We start from the raw sequence: 20,634 nt of genomic DNA, 5'->3' as shown, positions 1-20,634 counted from the left end.
CAGAAAGAACTCAGGCAATATTAGGTCAGCTTTGTCGGTTGTAGGAGTTTAGCCTACTTGCAAGTGAACAGGTTTGTCCTTTACCATCTATCCAATGGATGCTGGCTGAGGAGTGCCACTGTGGTCACAGATAGATCTTAGTCCTTGCAGCAAAGCAAGCAGCACAAGAGTCAGGTTGTGTCAATGCCCCTTGCCTCCCAAGTCCCACAGAGACAGAGTGGAAGAGCCACCAAGCACCCAGTGGGTTTCTGTCAAAAACCACAGTGCTGGGTGGGGCACCTCTTTTAGAGCAAATCTGCTCTTTTTCCTAGAGAGATGCTCTCCCTCAGCCCCGAGGGCTTTTCTCAGCAAACACAACCCCTGAGACATGCAAAGTGGTCAAGGCCTGGCACTGTTGGCATTTTCAGCAAGATGGGAGCAGATAGAAGAGACCCACACAAGAGTCTCCCAACACATTCACCCTCAGAAAGAAAGTCTCAGCCTTGTGGCTATTTCCCACTTGAATTTGACCATACAATCATTTGAATGCTGCCTCTCTCTCTCTCTCTCTCTATATATATTATATTATATATATATATATATATATATATATATATATTCTCTTTTATCAACAGGACGACATTGAAAAAATCAAGAGGGAACTAATAGTTGAATATTGCCAAAAGTAAGTAGAGTAATGCACTCTGGTTTCTCTGACCGGATACCCTTGCCAGCAGCAGTGTTACCTGGAAACCCAGACCATGAGTCGTAAATGAACCACAGCTGTAGTGAATGGATAGAACCAAGTAAGACTCACACCTCACACTAAAGGAGAGGAATTAGAAGTAAGGACAGGGAGCACTTGGAAGAGGTCCATGCTTCTGCCTTCAGACAATGCCAGTCTTACCCAGATGGCAATGTCTTCTCAGCGGAGAATGTTGTAGTCTCTTTGAAAAGTCCCCTGGGAGGTAGAAGATCTTAGATTCTTCAGGGCACCATGTCTTCCTCTGGCCTCCAGGTTGAATGACCACATGTCTCACTATGCCCTTCGGGGTCAGATCATGGCATACTGCAATAGCCTGAGAGTTCTGCTGGACGACTTTCCTACCATCAGGGATACCTTCTTCATGGTGGGACAACCAAGTGAAAAGAAGGGCTTGAAGGACTCCAGTGGGGAATTCAAGGCTGACCCCAGGTAAGGAAGGCTGTTAAAGCTTGTTATTCTACCACCTTGGCCCTCCCTCTCCTAGGAGACATGTTAAGTGCAGAACTCTTGGTGCTCCATTGTCCCCCAAGGTCCAGGGAGAAAGAGTTTCTAGACAGGGATGCACTATTAGAAGCAGTGCTGTTTCTCAGAGGTGAGAATCTGGTGGGAGACTTTTAGGTCCTGGAAGGGGATTTGGGAGGTTCTGGTTTCCCTTCATCCCCATCCCTTTCTCCTCTCCTTCCCGGCCTTTACTTTTCTTCAGCCACAAAGTGAGCAGTATTGTTACCCTGGGTGTTATCACCACTACGACACACTACCTCATCTAAAACATCAGGGCCATGCAGCGCAATAAACATTTTCTCTTTATAAATAGGTTGTTTTAGGTACTTGTTACAGTAGCAGAAAGCTGACCTTCTGTCTTTATTGCCCTTGACTTTGACTTTCTGCCTTGGAAGGTCAGAAGAAAACATCAGTGCTCCAAGAATGAGAGCAGCTCTGTCTCTGAGGGAGTCCTTTGTTTGCCGCATATGTGACTGCGGTTTGCAATCAATAGGGTTTTGTCTTCTCTTGGTAAGGCCAGAGAGTCTCACCAGTCACAGCCCTTTCTACAAGCTAATGTCTAAAATAAGTAAGCAAATGGGGGAACTTGGCTTTTAGCTGCTCTGGCTTCCAATAGTCTACTCAGAGGAGAAGAAATATTTAGAAGAAAATAGTAATTAGCGCACTGTGAGTAATCGGCCGTTTATTACTCTGGTAGGCTATCCAGAGAGAGACTGAAAAGACAGAGCTTCTTCACCATGCTGTATAGATTACCAAGTGTTCTTAACCCCTTGCCTAGGGTCTACCTAGGGTCACCCTCCGAGATGGAGGAAGTTGTGTGCCTGTGCAGTCACTAACCGCATTGCCTTGACCATGGAGAAGAGGGAACATGTGTTACATAGGTCATGCAGTGCCCAAAGAGCTTGCCTCACCCCTTAGTCATTTCCTATATAGTATAGAGTTTGAGTAACACTTAAAATATGATCACAGAAGAGACAGATGACAGGTGTCAGAAGATGGCATGCTTCAGACCATGCATCCGTCATTCATTCATGCATGTGTTGTGGTGTTCAAATTCACTGGGAAAGACCAAAGACTTAGACTCAAATTTAGATTAAGGAATTTATTCTTACTGCTATCAGAAGGGTGGCAGCCTTAGAGCCAAACAGCATGCTGTGTGGAAGGGGGTTGAGGTGGGGTTTTTAAGGCAGACATCAGAAAGCTGTATATTACAACTATCCATGAATCCACAGCTGGGCAGGACCTTGGTTTTATTTCCTTCAGGTGTATATATATATGCCATTTCATTCCTCTCTCACATCAGTACACAGATTTATAGAAGCAATGGCAGCTGTCAACGCCTCAGAGCCATTATCCTATCCTATCTCACCTGCAGGCCATCAAGATCTTCCCAGAATTCCAGAGCAAAAGGTCAATGGCCCCGACTCCATATTAAGTGTCTTTAGCCATTGCAGGGGACCTGTGTAAATTATTACTCAGGTCTGAACACTAATGACTAGGATAGAGCAGTTCACTTCTGGGCAGGCAATAGCACAGTGTCATCAGGTCGGGGCTGGTTGTCATGTCCCTCCCTACACATGTATGTAGAGCAACCATCGTTGGTTCATCCTTGCTTAGTCCCAGGCCTTTTGCACCACGCTAGAGGTAGAAAGGTGAACAACCCATGGCCTCCAGAGGAAAGCTCGACAATCAACTAACTCCAGAGATAGCATGTTACAGGGGTCTCTCAAAGTTTCTGAAGGGAGAAAAGAGGGGATGTTTAACTCCACCCCAGGGCTTCAGAGAGGAACTTAAAAAAACAAGTAACAGGGAAGTGGAGTTTATCAAGAAAGTGGGGTAGTCAGTGAAGGCCAGAGAGGGAAAGGAGTTAAGCCCCTCATCCCTTGTCTGGCTAACAGGGACCCTTCTTGCTTTGGTGTTTACAAGGTGCTCTGGGCATGGTTAAAAATCAGTGTTTAGTTTTCAAGCCGCCCAGAGCTTTCCCTGAGACCTCAGGACTTGTAAGGGTGCCTTTCAGAGTAGAGGGCTTGGCGACACCTCTGGAGACTCCCATGGAAGGCTTTTCTGGTCTGCAGCATATATCTCTCCTGAGAACCATCGAAGGCCAATCCTCTCAGACCTCTGTTCATGGGTTTTCTACCCCCTCTGCAGGCTGACCAACCTACGCTTGGCATCGAACTTTCAAAGTTCTTTCCAGAAATCTATTCATGAATTCACTACATTTTTTCTTTTATTGCCATTTTTAAATTTTTTTTTAACTTTCATTTTACATTCTAACCACAGTTCTCCCTCCCATGCCCCCCACACTTGAATCCACTACATTTTTGTTTAGGGTGAAATGTATAATGCAGTCTGTTTTTTGTTCTAGTGTGTTTATTTGCAGTAACCAATGAGGAGGTGAGGGTGTGGAGGCGGGGGCCTGTGTGGCTTGTGGCCTTGATCTATTTCTTTCTGGTGTTGTCTTAGTTACAGTGCTGGTTTTGAACCAGCACAGATGTCTCCTGGATGATGGCATCTCCTAAAGAGTAGGAAAATGGCTTCTAAGTGGAGAGCCTGGCCTCCTGAGGAAACTGCTTAGTTGAGCGCAATGACTTTAGGACAGTCTTGGGTCAGAAAGTGAGGACCACCCAGAGCTGTGACTGATGCAGCTTCACTGCTCTCCACAGCCCTCGCCTCTGCTTCCTATGCCCTCTCCTCTGAACGTCTTGCCCTTGAGATGTTTACTTGTATGTATCTGTGTGTGTGCCTGCACAGGTGTAAGCACACCTCATGAGTGCAGGCACCCACGGAGATCAGAAGCGGGTATAGGATTCCCCTGGAACAGGACTTCCAGCTGGTTGTGAGCTGCCATGTGGGTGCTGGATACCAAAGCCAGACCCTCTGAAAGGGCCACAAGCTCTCTTAACCGCACGTAATGCTTCTCTTTTAATCGTCTAATTGGTACAAATGCAGCAGAACTTCTGCCTCAGGTGAAGTCTGGGGAAAGTGCTTCATAAGAGTCCTTCAGACTTCAAGGACTCTTGGTTCTGTGAACTGTAGACGCAGGCCAGTGGCATCAGGAACAGGTTAACTTTATATTATAAGAATAAGGCCGATTTTAGCACAGTTTGGAAATCCCTGGGCAGAGCTGCAGTATCAGCTCACTCTGGAAAGGATGCTCCCTTAGAGAGTCCATCATCACGGAAGTGAGTGTAGGAGGAGAAACCACGTCAAGTATCAGGAAAGCATAGCTAGGCTTGGTGACATACTTGGGAGGTGGAGGCAGAAGGATCAGGAGTTCAAGGTCATCCGTGGCTACCCAGAAAATTTAACACCAGCCTGGGCTATAAGATGTTATCTAAATATAAGCCCACCTCTAAAAAATAAAATGATTTTAAAAGTCAGGAAGACAGAGAGACACTGGAACCCAACAATCCATTCCAAGGACACACCACCAGCTGACCTATAGCCAGGCCTATAGGATTTACCCACCACCCTCTGTTACACCCCCAGACCAGTCATAATGAAGGAGTCCACTATGAACTCTGTTTCAAGGGGAACATACTTAAACTCAACCCAAGACATGGCATGCAGCCAAACACAGGTGCAGTGAAGATCCTTAGTCTGAGAATTCGCCTATCTGACATTGACAGCTCAGTCACATGGTGCCTGAAGGTCTTGGGAAAATCACTTATCTTCAATCTCTGGACTTCAGTCACTTCTCAGGATGAGGACACTGAAGCGGTTCTCTGAGGTCAAGCATGCTGCCATTCTCAGTGCTTAGATATCTAGAGCAAGGCCACAAGAAGCGGAGTTGCTGACGAAGAGCTGTCTGGAGAAAAGAGGCCATTCCTGTGACTCCTTGGGAAATGCTAGATAGGAAGCAGCTCAGGCGAAGATAACTAGAGAAAAGGGGGGGTTGAGGAGTGAGGGGTAGAAGGAAGAGGACCGTTGTTTCAGTCATAAGACAAGAGACTGTGCTACACTGAAGATAAGATGTAGCCTTTATTTTCAATGTCAGTTCCAAAAACTCTTTAGTGTCCCTGCTGAGGATTCTGAGATGTTTTGTCCATGGCAGAATGATAATTGATTGGCGATGTCTGCCATGGTCAAGAGCCCATGAGTAGTGTTAGTTTAAAATTCCAAGATACAACTTAATCATCTAAAGGTTCTAATGTATCATAGTTTAGCAGAGCCCCCCACCCCCACCCAAAGCCAAGTCTTTGCCAGAGAGGAGCTAAAAAGGGAGCCCTCTTCCCACAAGGTCCTTTGGGGCTTCTGTTCTCTTCGTGGTTCCAGGGAGGCTGGAGTCTGAAGAGCAGGGTGTCACTCCAGTGCTTTGAAGGGCAGGCTGATAGATGTCACTCCTGCAGGAAACTCATATCCATCTTTCAGTCCACAAGAAGGATCAACATGGCTGTCAGTGTCACCACTTAGGAGGCTCCTTAAACTATTTAGGAGGTGAAGTCAGTGAGGCAAGGCACTAGATTTAAATTGGAACCAAGGAAGAAAGAGGGACCTAGGATGTCACCCGGAGCTCAGGTGAATAATGGTGGTTGTGCCTTTCTCTCAAAAACACAGCATTCACTCCAGAAGGCCAGATCCCACAGCCTGAAGTGACAGGCCACATCTCTCTCTCTCTCTCTCTCTCTCTCTCTCTCTCTCTCTCTCTCTCTCTCTCTCTCTCTCTCTGTGTGTGTGTGTGTGTGTGTGTGTGTGTGAGAGAGAGAGAGAGAGAGAGAGAGAGAGAGTGAGAGAGAGAGAGAGGTTTTAAAGGGTTATACCTTTCTTTCCCCTTTCCCTGCCCATCCACTATCTACTGTTCTCTCTCCCAGCCCAGGCCCAGTAGTGTCCCCAGGTTCTTCCCACTATTAATCTACATCAGCTGAAGCGAAACATGGAGGGCAGGGAAGGAAGCCGCCGGGGCTAAGGAGTCTAAGAGGACCCTAGAGCTAGGCAGATGTGCCTCAGGAGCTGGCGGCCTGGCAGCCTCTACATCACTCTCAACACCTCAATTCCCTCAGCTGTGAAACTCGGACAAAAATAGATCAAGACATTAAGTGACATAAAATATGTAGCACCCAATATGAGGCCGGCCATCTCATCTCTTTCCTTTCTTAGCACAGGTTCCTTTCCTCCATACCCACGACTTCCTCCCTCCCACACAACTCAGGCTAAAATCAGTCCCCTCTGCTCTTTCTCCTGATGAATTATTTATGAAATATTTATGAGTCATTCTGGCTACCTGGGAGTGGCAGGCTGCTCCCTGGGCCTGGGCACTGGGCCTGCAGTGGCCCTTCACACAGGGCATGCCTCTGGCCTAGTGGGATCTTGTCTGTGCTATGGGCCCCCTTTTCCCACACTGCAGGAGTTTTCAGCGTCGGCCTCGGAGTCTGCTGTCGGCTGATGGAAGAGTCTTCCTCAACTTATGGTTTATCCCCCATCCTTCCGAAGTGCTGTGTATGTTCAAAACTCTGCCAGAGGAGGTTGGTGGCCTGTGGGTATAAAGATTTCACTAGACCCAAGATAAATGGTAAATGGGTGTTTTATTGGGGAACAGCTTACACAGAACAATAAAGAACCACTGCAGCCTGTCTCTGCCCTTCCAAGCCCATCCTCGACCAAAGAGAAAGTGAGCATGAAAGAGAGACTACACCTCAGCCTTTCCTCTTTCCGCTTCTGTCAGCACTTGAAGCCACGCCCAGAGGGGTGTGGCCACTGTTACAGGTGCACAGGCAAGATGCTGCTACATGTCCTAGTGGAAACTGGTCACCTTTCAGGTCCCAGGGTTAGTCACCTGGAGTGAGTCTTCCCTGATACCTGATCACCGAGATTTTTCACAGCTCCTGATACCTTTGCCTGCTGGTTTCATTGTCTCTTTCCCTTGAGACTCATTATTTCATGAATTCTGTTTTCTCTAGGCCATTGATGAACACTAGTCTGGGCTTCTAGTATTCCTCATTCACCCTCAGTTTCCACCTAGCCCTTCAACCAAACTCCACTCTCATTATCCCGAAGCTAACAGAAGATGGTTTGTTTTTAAAACAGTCTCAGAATGTAGCCCAGATTGATCACAAACATGAGGTTCCCCTGCTTTGGCTTCCCGGGAGTGATGGGGGTGATAAGTGTGCAACACTGTGTCCAGCTGCCTGCTGGGTTTTGTTTTGTTTTGATTGTCTTTGGTAATCAGGCTAGGAAGCCCTGACTGGGCTGGAACTCACTATCTAGCCTAGGCTGGCCTGGAACCTGTGTCACTAATGCTGAGATCCCTTCCACGGATTGGATTAGAGGTACATGCCACCACACCTGACAGGCTGCAGCTTTTGGGTTTGCTCTCCGACTTGATGATGGAGAATAACATTGAGAACCATTAGAAAATTGGCGTGGAAACAAGTGCTGAGGGGTCCTGGTGAATCTGGCATTCGGGAAATATTCTGGATTTTCTTTATGACTATAGACACCCAAGCCTCAGTTATAGATGCTCTGAACAACACTGCCTGGATGAGATCCCGTGCTGTGACCCTTGTGATTCATTGATAGTCAAATAAGCACACTGCTATGTTCAGCTGTGGTGTCTTTACACAAACAGAAACATGGTGCTTTAACCCCCACAGTGGTGCCTTTGTCTAAGAGCAGGGCTATTCATGAATAGGCTTGTTGTTTTCTTTTTCTCACTTATTATCCTGGGCACACTGTGAAAATGTTAGTTTTAGCATGATTTATGCTCTTAGGACCTCAGTTTCTGCATCCATCAACCACTGGTCAAAAACAGTTGGGGAAAATACTATTCATATGTAGATATTATAAGTAACTTATGATGATTAAAAGTTCACAGGAGGCTCTACATGGATAAAGCAGACATACTGTCCCATGTTGCATAAGGGATGAGCACTTGCATGCACGAGATGGCACTGCAGCATCCTAAGGCCAAGCCCTGTGGATACTGAGGGACCGCTGTATACTTGCATAGACATAGCTTCCCTAGTCTCTCTCCAATGTTGCATAGACCTCTTAGGAAGTTCCTGAAACCATTTTTTTGTGTTGCTTCTACCCACAGGCAGCTTTTAGAGCCCTGAAACTGACTCTCCAGCTTGTAGCTCCTCTCCACGACATTGTGGCCTACCTTTTCAGTTTTGCCAAGCTTGGCAATTTCCCAGCATGCTTCGACTCTCCTCTAAGTCCTGGCCCTTTGAGGAATGACTGGGGAGGACCCGAGGGCATTGGTAAGTAACTAGCAGTCACTATTGGAATCACCAGACCTGTTTGGTCGCAATTGTAAGAAGTGGTTAATATTGGAAACCCAGGACTGTATCTCCTCATGACAGTGACAGGAAGGACTCGGGAAAAGTCCTGCTACATACTGTCTCTAAGTGCATATTATGCCGACTGGTTCCACGTTTGTACGCTCATCAGAAAACATACTGAGTCAGGCAGGAGTCCAGAGACCCAGCTCTGACCCTGTCTCTGCCACCGAATGTGCCACTTTACTTCTCCCATCTATAAAATGGGGTAACACCTCACAGAGATATTCTCTGGACTGAAATCCATGTAAGAATACTTAAGGCCACTCTAAAGGTTAGCTTTCATTCCCTTTTTCTTCCTCTTCCTCATGACATGACAAGGTCCTATCTAAGCATTCACTGTGAAGACACTGATGGTCCTTATAGCTCAGAACCACTTGACTGTGCTGAGACTGAAGGAGGTTTTCATATCTATTCTAAGCAGTGAAGGGCATTAGGTTATAAGATGGTATCTTCATGTGTCTGGCACCGATAAGATACTATGCAATAGAGGCCAAAGTGCTTGCCGTGTAAGCATGAAGACTTGAGACCACGTTAGTAAAAGCTTGTGCTCCCAGTGCAGGGGAGGCAAAGATGGGTCTCTGGTGCCCCTCGGCCATCCTTTCCAGCCTACTCAGAGAGCTGTAAGGCAATGAGAAACCCTGTCTGGAAAATAAGATAAATGGCACCAGAGGAAAAACACCCAAGATTGATCTCCGGCCCAGGTTTACATTGTACACTTGCACCCAGGTGGACATGCTAACGTGTGTGTGTGTGTGTGTGTGTGTGTGTGTGTGTGTGTGTGTGTATTGGGGGTGTGTGACACATGCATGTGGTGCCCTTGGAGGTCAGAAGAGGGTGTTTGATATCTCTTAATGAGCACTCCAACATGGGTGCTAGGAACTGAACTCAGTTACTCTAGAAGAGCAGTAAACATTCCTAACTGCCGAGCCACCTCCCCAGCCTCAACAACAGAATCTTACTAATAGGACTTATTGGAAGCAGAGACTGATTTTATTTTAGTAATTTGCCTCATACAAACTAAGTTACTAGCTCTGTTGATGGTGACCAATTAAAATCAAGTACTGCAACAGAGTCACCAGGAATTTTAAAAAGTGAGATGAACCTAAGAAATGAGGTGATTGGCCTGTTTATATCAACTAGTTCTAAAACCAAATGTGAGATGATCTGAGTCTGTCCCCTTCCAGCTGTGACTCAAAGGGAATATGTTTGAAAGGGCCCCTGGAGCTGGTGGCTAGTAGATTTGCATCATGCTAATGGCCACAGAGGAAATCTGAATATTCATACCAGGGCACAGCGAAGGGCATCTGGTGGTGGTGGTGGTGGTGGTGTGGACGATGCTGACTGTGTGGCTGAGGTGGAGGGAAGGGGAGAAGGCTGGTGTTGATGCTGCCTCCGCAAGAAGCTTGGAACTTTCTCAGGCTAATGATCTCAAGTAAGTCTCGAAGACACGCAACACAGGACTGAAGCCATACCCAAGTGCCCTTACTAACAGAGTGGCTGTTGGGGTTTATTCAGAACATGCTAAGCTGCATATTCTTGGGGTGGGAGGATTGTGGGTGCTGGGTTTCAGAGGGTCAGGAGAAAGGGGGGTGGGCCAGAAAAATGTCCATCCTGTTCCTAGAGTCTGAGATGGCCAGAGCCACATTTCCTGATGTTTTCTGGGCCCTCTGGCCGCCTTCCACTCCACCCCCATCCCCAGGCTGCTTTCCCTACCCACATTGGCCACTTCCTCTTCCCAAGCCTACAGTCCCTGATGAAGAAGGAAGTTGGTAGGAGGCAAGGGAGAGGTACTTCTCACCGGAACAACCATATTGTAATAAAGCCACATTTCAGCTTCCGTATCTGGGGGTAAGAGTGTCATTTGCCCTAACCAAATCAGAGGAGAAAAGGTAGGTGGGGAGTCCACCTAGCCAGACGAGAAAAAGACACTGGCCAAGGTCACCAGCCCATCATTGTACTGCTGGCAATCTGTGGAGATGGGGAGGCCACTGAGGACCTAGAGTTCAGAACGAAGGAAGTTGTGTCCTTGCTGCTGGTGGACCACAAACCTGGAGCTCACAAGCTGTGCAGGAGCTCAGGTTTTCTGAAGTGTCAATTAGAGATTACACACTTCCCTTGCAGCAAGTAAAGGGGAAAAAATGTGCTCAGGGGACTGTGTGTAAAGTTTTGCATGCTCAGATTTGCTGAAAATAGATGAAGAGCAAATTAAGTGACAGGGGGAAAATTCCATAAGATAGTCATCTTCCTAAGAGGCTCCGAGGCTGCATAGCTCCTGGCCCAGATCTCGCAGGAGGCAGAAGAAGCACAGTGGGAGGGAATTTGAGGCTGACAGGTACTGCAGGTAGATAAAATGACTTTCGTGGACGTCCACACTTTAAAATATTTTTTCAAGGGTACTCTGGATATGAACTTATGGTCCTCCCCCATGACCAAATGAAGACATCCCAGCAACCTGAGGGCCTCTGTGGAGCCCACCAAATTCTCCCCTGTCTTGGAGTCAGAGTGAAGCACTGTGGGGGAGTTTGCCCTGAATTTTCTTTGCTAAAGATCAAAGGGCCAGTTAGAGCCCAAACACAATTAATATACTCTCCCTCTCTGTCCTCCCCTCCACTGTGAGTGTGTGTGTGTGTGGTGGGGGAGCACTCGCCACACAGAACCAGTCTCTGGAGGAGAGACAGACTTCCTTTCTTTTCCGATGTTTCCTGGGTCCTCTGGCCGCCTTCCACTCTACCCACCCCAGGCTGCTTTCCCTGCCCACATCCACCACTTCCTCTTCCCAGTCAGGCAGTCTCTACTGAAGAAGGAAGCAGAAGGAAGTTGGTACAAGGCAAGGGAGAGGTAATGCCCACCAGCCAACCGCACTATAATAAGCCAGGTTTCAACACATAACTGCGCTCACACAGACCCACCTGCATCTGCCTCCCAAGTGCTAGGATCAAGGTTGTGGTGGTGCATGTTTGCCAACACACCCGGCTTTATTTGTGTTCTAATTTGTGACATTTTAATTGTGTCCTAAAAAGTAATAGGTTTCATTATCCGCAGCAGTTCCCTTTCCACTTAGATGTCACATGTATTCTAGTCCTCCTTTCCTTAAGGCCTCTTTGTGCTTTTCTCATGATCCCCTTTCCATTTTGATGACCTATGCCTTTACTCACATATGTACACACACACCATATATATATATACACACATACACATATACACACACATACACATATATACACACATACACATATACACACACATGCATACATGTACACATATACATATATATGCACATATACATACACATATACACATACACATATATATACACATACACATATACATACACATACATACACGTACACCTATACATATATATACACATATACATACACACATACATATATATATATATATATATATATATACACACACACACACACACACACACACACACACACACACACACACACATACATGGGCTTCACATATGAGAGAGACCATGTGATATTTGTCTTTCTGAGTCTGGGTTACCTCAGCTAACATAGTAATTTCTAGATTCATGTTTTTGCCAGTTTCATATTTCTCCACAGCTGAATAAAATTGTGTATAAGTACCACGTTTTCACTAGCTGCTCATCTACTGGGAGGCAGTTGATTGCTCATCCCTGCTATCATGAGCAGGGCATCAATCGGCATGGTTTCTGAGTTCTTTTCTGCATCTTCAGGAGCCATACAAATGGGTCACAGGGTAGTTCTATTTTTAGGGTTTTGAGAAACCTCATCCTGGAGCATACAGTGACTTTTCCCATCCACCAGCAGTGAATAGGGTTTCTTCTTCCCCAGACACCAGAATTTGTTGTCATTTGTTTTCTCAACGTTGGCAATTCTGACTAAGGTGAGGTGGATTCTTGATATAGTTTGACTTGCATTTCCTTGGTAGCTAAGGATGTTGAATACCATTTTTAAAAATGTTTATTGGCCATTTGTGTTAACTCTTTTGAGAACCTTGTCCAGTCCAGTCACTGAGCTATTTTCTGAGTGTTTAATTCTGCAGTTTATATATTCCAGACATTATGCCCACCCCCATCTGAAGTGCTGCTGGTAAAGACATTATACCTTCTGAAGGCTGTTTGCTTTGCGGATGGCTCCTTTGACTGGGAAGTTTCTGAATACCATATAATCCAATTTGTCAACTCTTGTGGTTATTTTCTGTGCTATTGACATCCTGTTCACCCTTGACTGTACTTATTGTCCAGTGGCCTCTGCCATTCCTCCAGCAGTTTCAGTGCTGCAGGTTTGAATTCAGGCCTGGGACCATTGTTAGTTGATTTTCAGCAACACACAAGTGTTTTGATCACAAGCAAAAGAGTACAAACAGCACTACAATGGACATGCTGAAATGAGGGAAATCACTATGGCCCAATCACCTTAGTGTCTCTATTTGCCATCACCCCCTGGTAGTCTGTGCCCACAAACTTTGTATGTTTACATTTTACATATGGTATAGGAGGACTGCAAATATTTTTGCTTGGTTGCCACTTGCCTGAAGACATATTGCTTGTAGGCCAAAACCACATGCCATGAACAAACGACATTCAGCGGTCACCTCTTTTCCTGTCATGCACCCCAAAAGTTCTGCAGTTCGTGTTACAGCCACTTCCCTTTCAGTGGGAACTTTTTTGTAGCTCAAGAGAACCATCATATTTAGAGGACTCATTAAAAATACTGTGATGATTGGACCCAATTATTGACTGGGAAACCCCCAACTGTCTGTCTGTCATGTGTAAAACAAGAAATGAATACCGAATCTGGATCTCTCATCTTTCCTAAAGTCACATGAAAGTGTTGTAACTATCGGCAGCCATTCTCCAACCTGGAACCACCCTGCTCAGTCTCATAGTCTTCTGCTTTCCTAGTGTGGAAGTGCTGTGGAGACCCAGCACTCACCAGGTAGGAAGAAGGCTGCCTTGCTTGGAGAAGTACCAAGAGAGAGCAACCTCATCAACACCCTGCCTGTCCTGTGCTGCGGGTAGGGCACACACGACAGACAGACATGAATACAGACACAGACACAGTGTGCATGCTCTTCGCAGCCCCTCCTGCGACAGGGCAGAAAGCTGTCCCCATCGGAGGAAGCTGACAGCCCTTTTTGGAGAGAGTGATATTCAGATAGCTCTGAACACATAGGCCTGCCGTGCTCCCTATGTGTTTGTTGGTTTCGCCCAGCTCTCCTATTTTATCTGACTAATTCCCACCTTGGGTGAACAGCAGGAGTCCAGGTGCAGGCCTGTTTCCTCAGCCCAACCTGAGCGGTCCAAAAAGCTTCCAGTGTCATCTCAAGGCTGAGAGCACTCATTCTATGGATTCTTCTCTCGTAGTACAGGTTCCAAGAAACTGAAGGGACCAGCTCCCCATTTTGGCAGCCATAACAGCCGAACGCCTATTTGTCTGACTTTGTCTTAGTCTCTAGGAAGTCAGATGCTTGCCTCATGGCAAGGAACCAATCAGAAGTTAACTGGTAGTGCTATGCTTTATGGCTCTGGGTGTGCTTTATGGACAAGTGCACAGCAATGATGTGCAGAGCACAGCAACCACCCTGGGAGGGCCTATGGGCCATAACAACCAGTTGACCAATCAACACAGGGCAAGCCCTCCAAGCCTGGAGGCACACCAATCCTGCGCCTGTGCGTACCCCTAGACATTCCCCCTTACACTGCCCTATAAGATCTCTATGAAGATGGTTCCAGCTGTCTTTCCTAGCCATCCGCCATGGTGGGTGGATGAAAGACCCGAGCTAACATGGGGTTAGCTCGCTAAACAACTATAATAAAGCCTCATGCTGTTTGCATCAAGCTTTCAACTCCGCATGGTGATTGGGGTGGCCGAGGTCCTGGGCTGAGATCCCAGAGGCCTGAGCTTCTGGGGGTCTTACAAAACAAGCCAAGTTCCTAAAATGAATCTCCTACAAGTTTATGCATGGATGTGTATGCACATGTATGTGTGTGCATATGTCTGAATTTGTGCCGTATCTTACTGTCTTTATGATTCTTGAGTCAGCCCACACACTGGTGACAAAGGAAGGCCCATTCCTATGACATGACAATGAAAATGAGTGTGGTGTATAGCTGATGGTAACTTCAAGTTCCTAGTGGGTATCCTGAGGACTTGCCCACCCCGTGTCATTTCTTTTTCATTCTGTTTGGAGACCATGGTCTGGCAGATTTAAAACTTTCAACAGTTTGTTCTTTCTGTGCTAAAGCACAGCGGTGGGGACGTCTATCTTCCAGAGAGAGGAAGGAAAGAAACTAAATTAGACTTCGGTTTCTAGAGCTGCTGGTCTTGCAAAACATATAATTAGCACATCCACAAACAAAGGAAGTCCATTTGGATGACAAGCTGCCTCTGGAGGTGAAAGGCAGGCCTGAAGGGATGGCTGTGGTGGTCTATCTTTCACTGACTCCAGTGTTTCTCATTTTCCAGGGTCTGAGCTTCAAGAACTGCAGAAAATGATTGATAGTCTCCTGAGCCCCCAGGACCCAAGCCAGGTGGCCCAGGCCCTCCTCCTCCGAAGGGAGGTGACGTGGCTGCAGTTCGATGCTGCCATGAGACATCTCCTCCGGTAAGGGCGGGAGCTGCTATTCCTGCCAAGGAGAGTCTGCTTGCTGAGCAGGTGCTTGCTGAGGCCCCACCCAGGGAGGCCACAATTAGCAAAATTAGACAAGGAGCCTTAAATAGGCTACAGACAGATCCAGCATTTTGGCTTCCACAGGGTCCTCACAAAGCTTGTGTGGAATATGCCTCAGTATTCCTGTGGTTTTTAAAGACAATTTACAGTCTGTAACATTAGCTCCTTTTAATATCGAGTTTGTGTTGCAGGTAGTAAAACTTCTGTACTTAAGAAGAGTTTATTTCACCTTTCAGCTCTACCTTTCAAAGGGACAGCTTGCACAGGTTCACCCGAAGCTTTTAGAAGTAGCTGCGGGGAATTGGCTTTGAAGTAGATTCACCTTGATCTTATAGGAACCATCCCCTCAAGTACTCCGATTATAAAGGTTTTATTTGGCTGATTAACTGTGATCCTGATGGATTTGGATTGTTTGGATTAATATTCACGTTTCCAGAAAATGTTTTTATTAGAAAATGAATCAGGCCCGAGCACCCCTTCGTGTGTGTGTGTGTGTGTGTGTGTGTGTGTGTGTGTGTGTGTGTGTGTGTGTGTGTGTTGTTTTTAAATAGAGCAAAGGGCAGAACCCTAGTATCTTGCTACCAACCTCAGGAAATCCTGAAACTCACTAACTAGCCAAAGCAGACCTTGAACTTGCCATCTTCCTGTCTTAGCCTTCTGAGGGGTGCAACTATTTCTCCAGCCCGACTCTGATTATTCTCTTGTTTTGTTTTGAAACAAAGTTTTAATTTGTAGCACTTGTTGATCTGGACTCTGCTATGTTTACCAGGTCAGCCTTGAACTTGGACCAGTCTTCCCATGCTGGGATTACAAACATGAGTCACCTCCCTTATCCCCACCCCAATTTAACTCCAACTATTCTTCCAGTTCATCTCCAGTGAGAGTATTCAGCCAAAAAAGGGCACCACAGGGCTATGCCAGAGAGCAGGAAGCCTCCATAGAGAAGGGAATTGTGGGATTATATTGAATGAATGTATTTTTCTACTTTGTGTTTGCTTTTTTCTGCCAGTGATTCTTGGATTTAGAATATAAATTTAGCAGTGCAAGACTTCCTGTTAATTTTCTTGCTTTTTATTGATGAACAGCATCAGGGCTACAGCTTAGTTTAGCTGTGGGTTGTGAGGGCTGTGCATGTCTGGATGGCCGCTGAGTCAGACACTGAGTTGACCTCTGTGTTCTGAAAGCCTGAAGATAGAAATCCTAAGAAATCTATTGGTTGTGGGGGAGCAAGCTCATGCTCCATGCATCCTGTGCAGTTGCTGCTGTACAAGAATCTGTGTAGGGAAACCACTCTGCTTCTCCACGCTTACATCGTCCTGCACTGTGTGGCCAGGACAGTGGGGGACAAAGAGTCCAATGCCAGCTTCCTATGGACTCTCAGAGGAAACCATCCAGGTGGTACATCTGGCATTCTTTATTTGGTCCATCTTCCTGTTTTTTTGTTTCTTGTGTTTTTTTGGTTTTTTTTTTTTTCTTCCCAGAAGGCTTCCTGCTGGGTATATGTAGAATCACTCACTAGAATCAAAGCCTTCTGTATGCTTAGCTTCAAAACCTGTGGTCAGTGGTGGTTTCTGGGCAGCAGAATGGTTGAGAAGGGGACACAGAATAGATAAAGAAAAGCTGATGGAGAAATGTTACCCTCTCCATCGTCTGAGGACGATTGCAGGACCAATCCTGCAAATGAGGGAAAGTGTTTAGATACTCAAGAGACAGGGCATGGGTAAAGTTCCATGGGTAAAGCAGGGCTCTTTGACCCAGGAAAAGATCTGCTCCTCCTGGGTTTGTAAAGGAGGTTCCAAACTCTTTCCTGGAATTAGGGGCACATGCTTCCAAAGACTCAGTGAAACAGGAAGGATATGGGACAATGGCCCTGTAAAGTTGCCTATCTCTTCCTTCTTACACACAACAGAGACCGAAAGATGGGGCTGCCTGATGTTTCACACTACCCTCCCCCACCTGTCCTTGAGAGCACTAGGGAAAGGCCTGATGGAAATCTGTGTCTGTTCCATGTAATGATAAATCTTTCCACCAAAAACAGCTGAGATGATGCAGTCATAGATGACTACAGCCAGGATTTCTGTGTTTTATCATGATCCCCATGGTATGGACATCACCCCCAACCAGCAGGAAGCAGTTTGGAATGAATGACACCCAAATTCCCAAATATTGTTTATGTTTGTTTTCATCTAAATGGGATTGGTTATAAATGGTAATGATCACAGTCAATCTCTTTTTAAAGGAAAAAAGGGGAATAGGATATAGAAATGAATACTTTGCATTGGTATGGATTTTCGTTTATTGATACAAGTTTAAGGTCAATTTTGTGATATGTATATGTCTCCTCTTATTTGGTATTGTGTTTATACTGATTTTTAAAATGTAATATATAATTAAATACAGACTGTTTATAGTTAGGTATAATAGTCAAAGTTTATAGTTAGGTTAGTTAGGTTTTCAAGATATACAGAGATGTATTTGAGATGGATATTCTTCAAACCTTTCAAAGACCTACAGAATATATGGCATTTAAATGGTTTAGGGTTTTTCATGACAGTGAGACACAACTGCTCCTGGCACACCAATTACTTCAGAAAGGAGGATGGGCATCGAAGAAACTCGTTATGGAGTTTGCCTTCAACATGGCAAGATTAGCCATTTGGGCAAGAAACTGCTCTTGCCTGGACTGTTTGATAAACTGGACATGCAGGACCCACAGGAAAGTGACTGCTGAACTTGCAAAACAAGACAGCCCTGAAGGGTTCGGCTTCATGGAGAAGTCTATCAGACACACTGTGGCCTGTAGGCTGTGCCCCAACGTTACTGTCACTGTTTGGGTGACTATCTAGGCAGTGAGATATTATCCTTCTGTGGTCTTTGATGGAGTTGAAGACAGACAGTTATGATTATAGTTTTCTTTAGTTATTATAAAAGATAAGCTACAAATAAAACTTTAGACTCACAAAGATAGGACAGATGATAGAATATTTTCTTCAAATCTTGCTAAATGTTAATGGACTAAATATTGTAACTATAGTTCTTACTTGATAACTATTTTGTTATATATTTTACTATGTTAATGTTAAAACTCTTTTTTTTATTTAGACAGAAAAGAGGAGATGATGGGGGAGGCCCTTCTGTGAATATGTTTGTCTTATTGGTTGATAAATAAAGTACTGTTGGCCAATAAGGGAGCAAGTTAGGCGGGACTAGGAATCAAGGAGGATTCTGGGAAATGTAGTAAAGATAAGTCTTGTGATCCAGGCAGGAAGTGACATAGCAGGCAGACTCTGAATATAGGCAGGGACAGCAGGAAATCATTGTCTTCCTTCTCCTCTCTTCTATGTGGAGGCACCACGTGAGCCCGACAAGAGAGGACACATGCCACCGGTGTCCTCTATTAGATAAGTCTTTATAAAATATATAGATTAATAACTATAGTTGACACTTAAGACAGAGATAGCAGATAAGAAATCCTAGTCATTGGCCAGCAGCAGCCTACCTAATAAGTCTCTGTGTGTTATTTTGGGTGCCCACGTGGTGGTGGGGCTTGGGCTGCTAGGCGGAAAGATTTATTGTTACAGTTCTCTAATATATCAGAGTCATACTGTCTAGGATCTAACATTTACCTCTGTCCAAGTTGTCTAACTCCTGGTCAATCATGTACCTGAGCGTCAAGTTTATCTGTAGTGCTAGATAAGGCAAGCATTTTCCTTGGGTGTAAATGGTTGAATTGAATGTGTGCTTCAGGCCAGTCAGGAGATGGCAGACTCTGCTACAGGCATATGCCTGTTTTTGTGTAGCCCTGGGGCTAATGATATGGACTTTAAATGTTTAAATGGGGGAAAATCAATAGGAAAATAGTATTTAGTGACACATGAAAATTACATGGTAGGGCATGCCTTAATTCCAGCACTCAGTAGGCAGAAATATGCTGCTTTCTGTGAATTCGAAATCAGCCTGGTCTACAGAGCAAGTTCCAGGACAACCAGGGTAAAACAGTGAGACCTTGCCTCAGGAAAAGAAAAAAAAGAGGAAATGCTAGTCAGATGTGGTTGCACATGCCTGTAATATCAGCAGGCTGAGGGAAGAGAGATGCTATGAATTTTAGGCCAGACTGGACTACATAGTGAATACCAGACAATGTCCCCTATAACAAATAAGTCAAGTGAGGTAGTGCAAACCTGTGACCCCAGAACTTGGGAGGAAGAAGTAGAAGGATCAGACATCCCATACACAGTGAGTTCAAAGTCAGCCTGAGCTGTATCAGATCCTATTTCAAAACAAAAAAACAACAAGAATAAATAAAATAGGAAAACAATAGTCTTAGTGTTTCTATGCTGTCATGAAACATCATGACCAAAAGCAACTAGGGAGGAAAGGGTTTGGTTTAGCTTACAGTTTTCAGTCCATCATCCAGGGAAGTCAGAACAGGAACTCTAGGCAGGAACCTGGAGGCAGAAACTGATGCAGAGGCCATGGAGGAGAGATGCTTACTGGCTTGTTCCCCTGACTTTCTCAGTGTGCTTTCTTATAGGATCCAGCCCAGGGATGACACCACCCAGAGCTGAACCTTCCCACATCAATCATCAGTCAAAAAAAACCCCAGGCTTTTCCACAGGCAGTCTGCTGGGGGTGGGCGACTCCTCAATTAAGGTTCCCTCTTCCCAAATAACTCTGGACTGTGTAAGGTTGACATAGAATTATCCAGCATAGTAATAAATATTTGGTAGAAAAAATCTCAAATGGAGAGGGAAGTAGTAAAAGAAGATCTGGAGCTAAAAGGATATTAGTTTGTTTTTCATTGCTCTGTAGTGCAATTGCTATCCATTTTATTGTCATACTGTCTAGGGTCCAACATTTACCTCTGTCCAAGTTGTCTAACTCCTGGTCCATCATGTACCTGAGGGTCAAGTTTATCTGTAGCGCTAGATAAGGCAAGCATTTTCCTTGGGTGTAAATGGTTGAATTGAATATGTGCTTCAGGCCAGTCAGGAGATGGCAGACTCTGGATTGGCCATTGGAGACAAATGCTATCCACCTCAGATGGTGCACAGACTTACAGACCCAAGAAACAATCCCACCAATTGTAGCTTGGTGAACTAATGAGTTCACTTATGTATTGGTGAAACAATGCCTACAAGAGCATAGGAAGCCACAAAAACCAGTTGTCCTGTCTTACTGTGCCCCCAAACAACTGTTTGCCACTTATATTGATCAAGAGAGGGGTGTTGCCTCATGAGCCCCTCTATCCCATGACTGAAAGATCATGTGCCTAGTCATGTGTTGGTCTTCTGCCAGTGATCACTGCTGCTAAGGATTCAAGAAGGCAGTGGACATATCATAGCAGAGGGCAACATTTCATAACACCTTGGTTCCTTAGTTAGAACCGAGAATTGAAGCCACTTTGGCAACTGTTTGTTCCAAAATTCTTCA

General features: G+C 45.4%; 1 protein-coding gene across 1 annotated transcript in view; it reads left to right on the top strand.

The window, feature by feature from the left end:
* The window catches only part of Ccdc162p, a 145,398-nt gene that overhangs the window by 76,491 nt on the left and 48,273 nt on the right, over positions 1 to 20,634 (top strand). Inside the window, exons 25-29 of the mRNA XM_035440365.1 lie at positions 615 to 664; positions 998 to 1,174; positions 6,594 to 6,711; positions 8,283 to 8,448; positions 14,997 to 15,135. Coding sequence (XP_035296256.1) covers positions 615 to 664; positions 998 to 1,174; positions 6,594 to 6,711; positions 8,283 to 8,448; positions 14,997 to 15,135 — 650 coding nt within the window. The remainder of the gene's footprint in view (positions 1 to 614; positions 665 to 997; positions 1,175 to 6,593; positions 6,712 to 8,282; positions 8,449 to 14,996; positions 15,136 to 20,634) is intronic.

Source organism: Cricetulus griseus, chromosome 2, assembly GCF_003668045.3.
Source record: "Cricetulus griseus strain 17A/GY chromosome 2, alternate assembly CriGri-PICRH-1.0, whole genome shotgun sequence".
NCBI classification, from domain to species: Eukaryota; Metazoa; Chordata; class Mammalia; order Rodentia; family Cricetidae; genus Cricetulus; species Cricetulus griseus.
The sequence above is the reverse complement of the archived record's forward strand: the minus strand, read 5'-3'. Positions and strand labels throughout refer to the sequence as shown.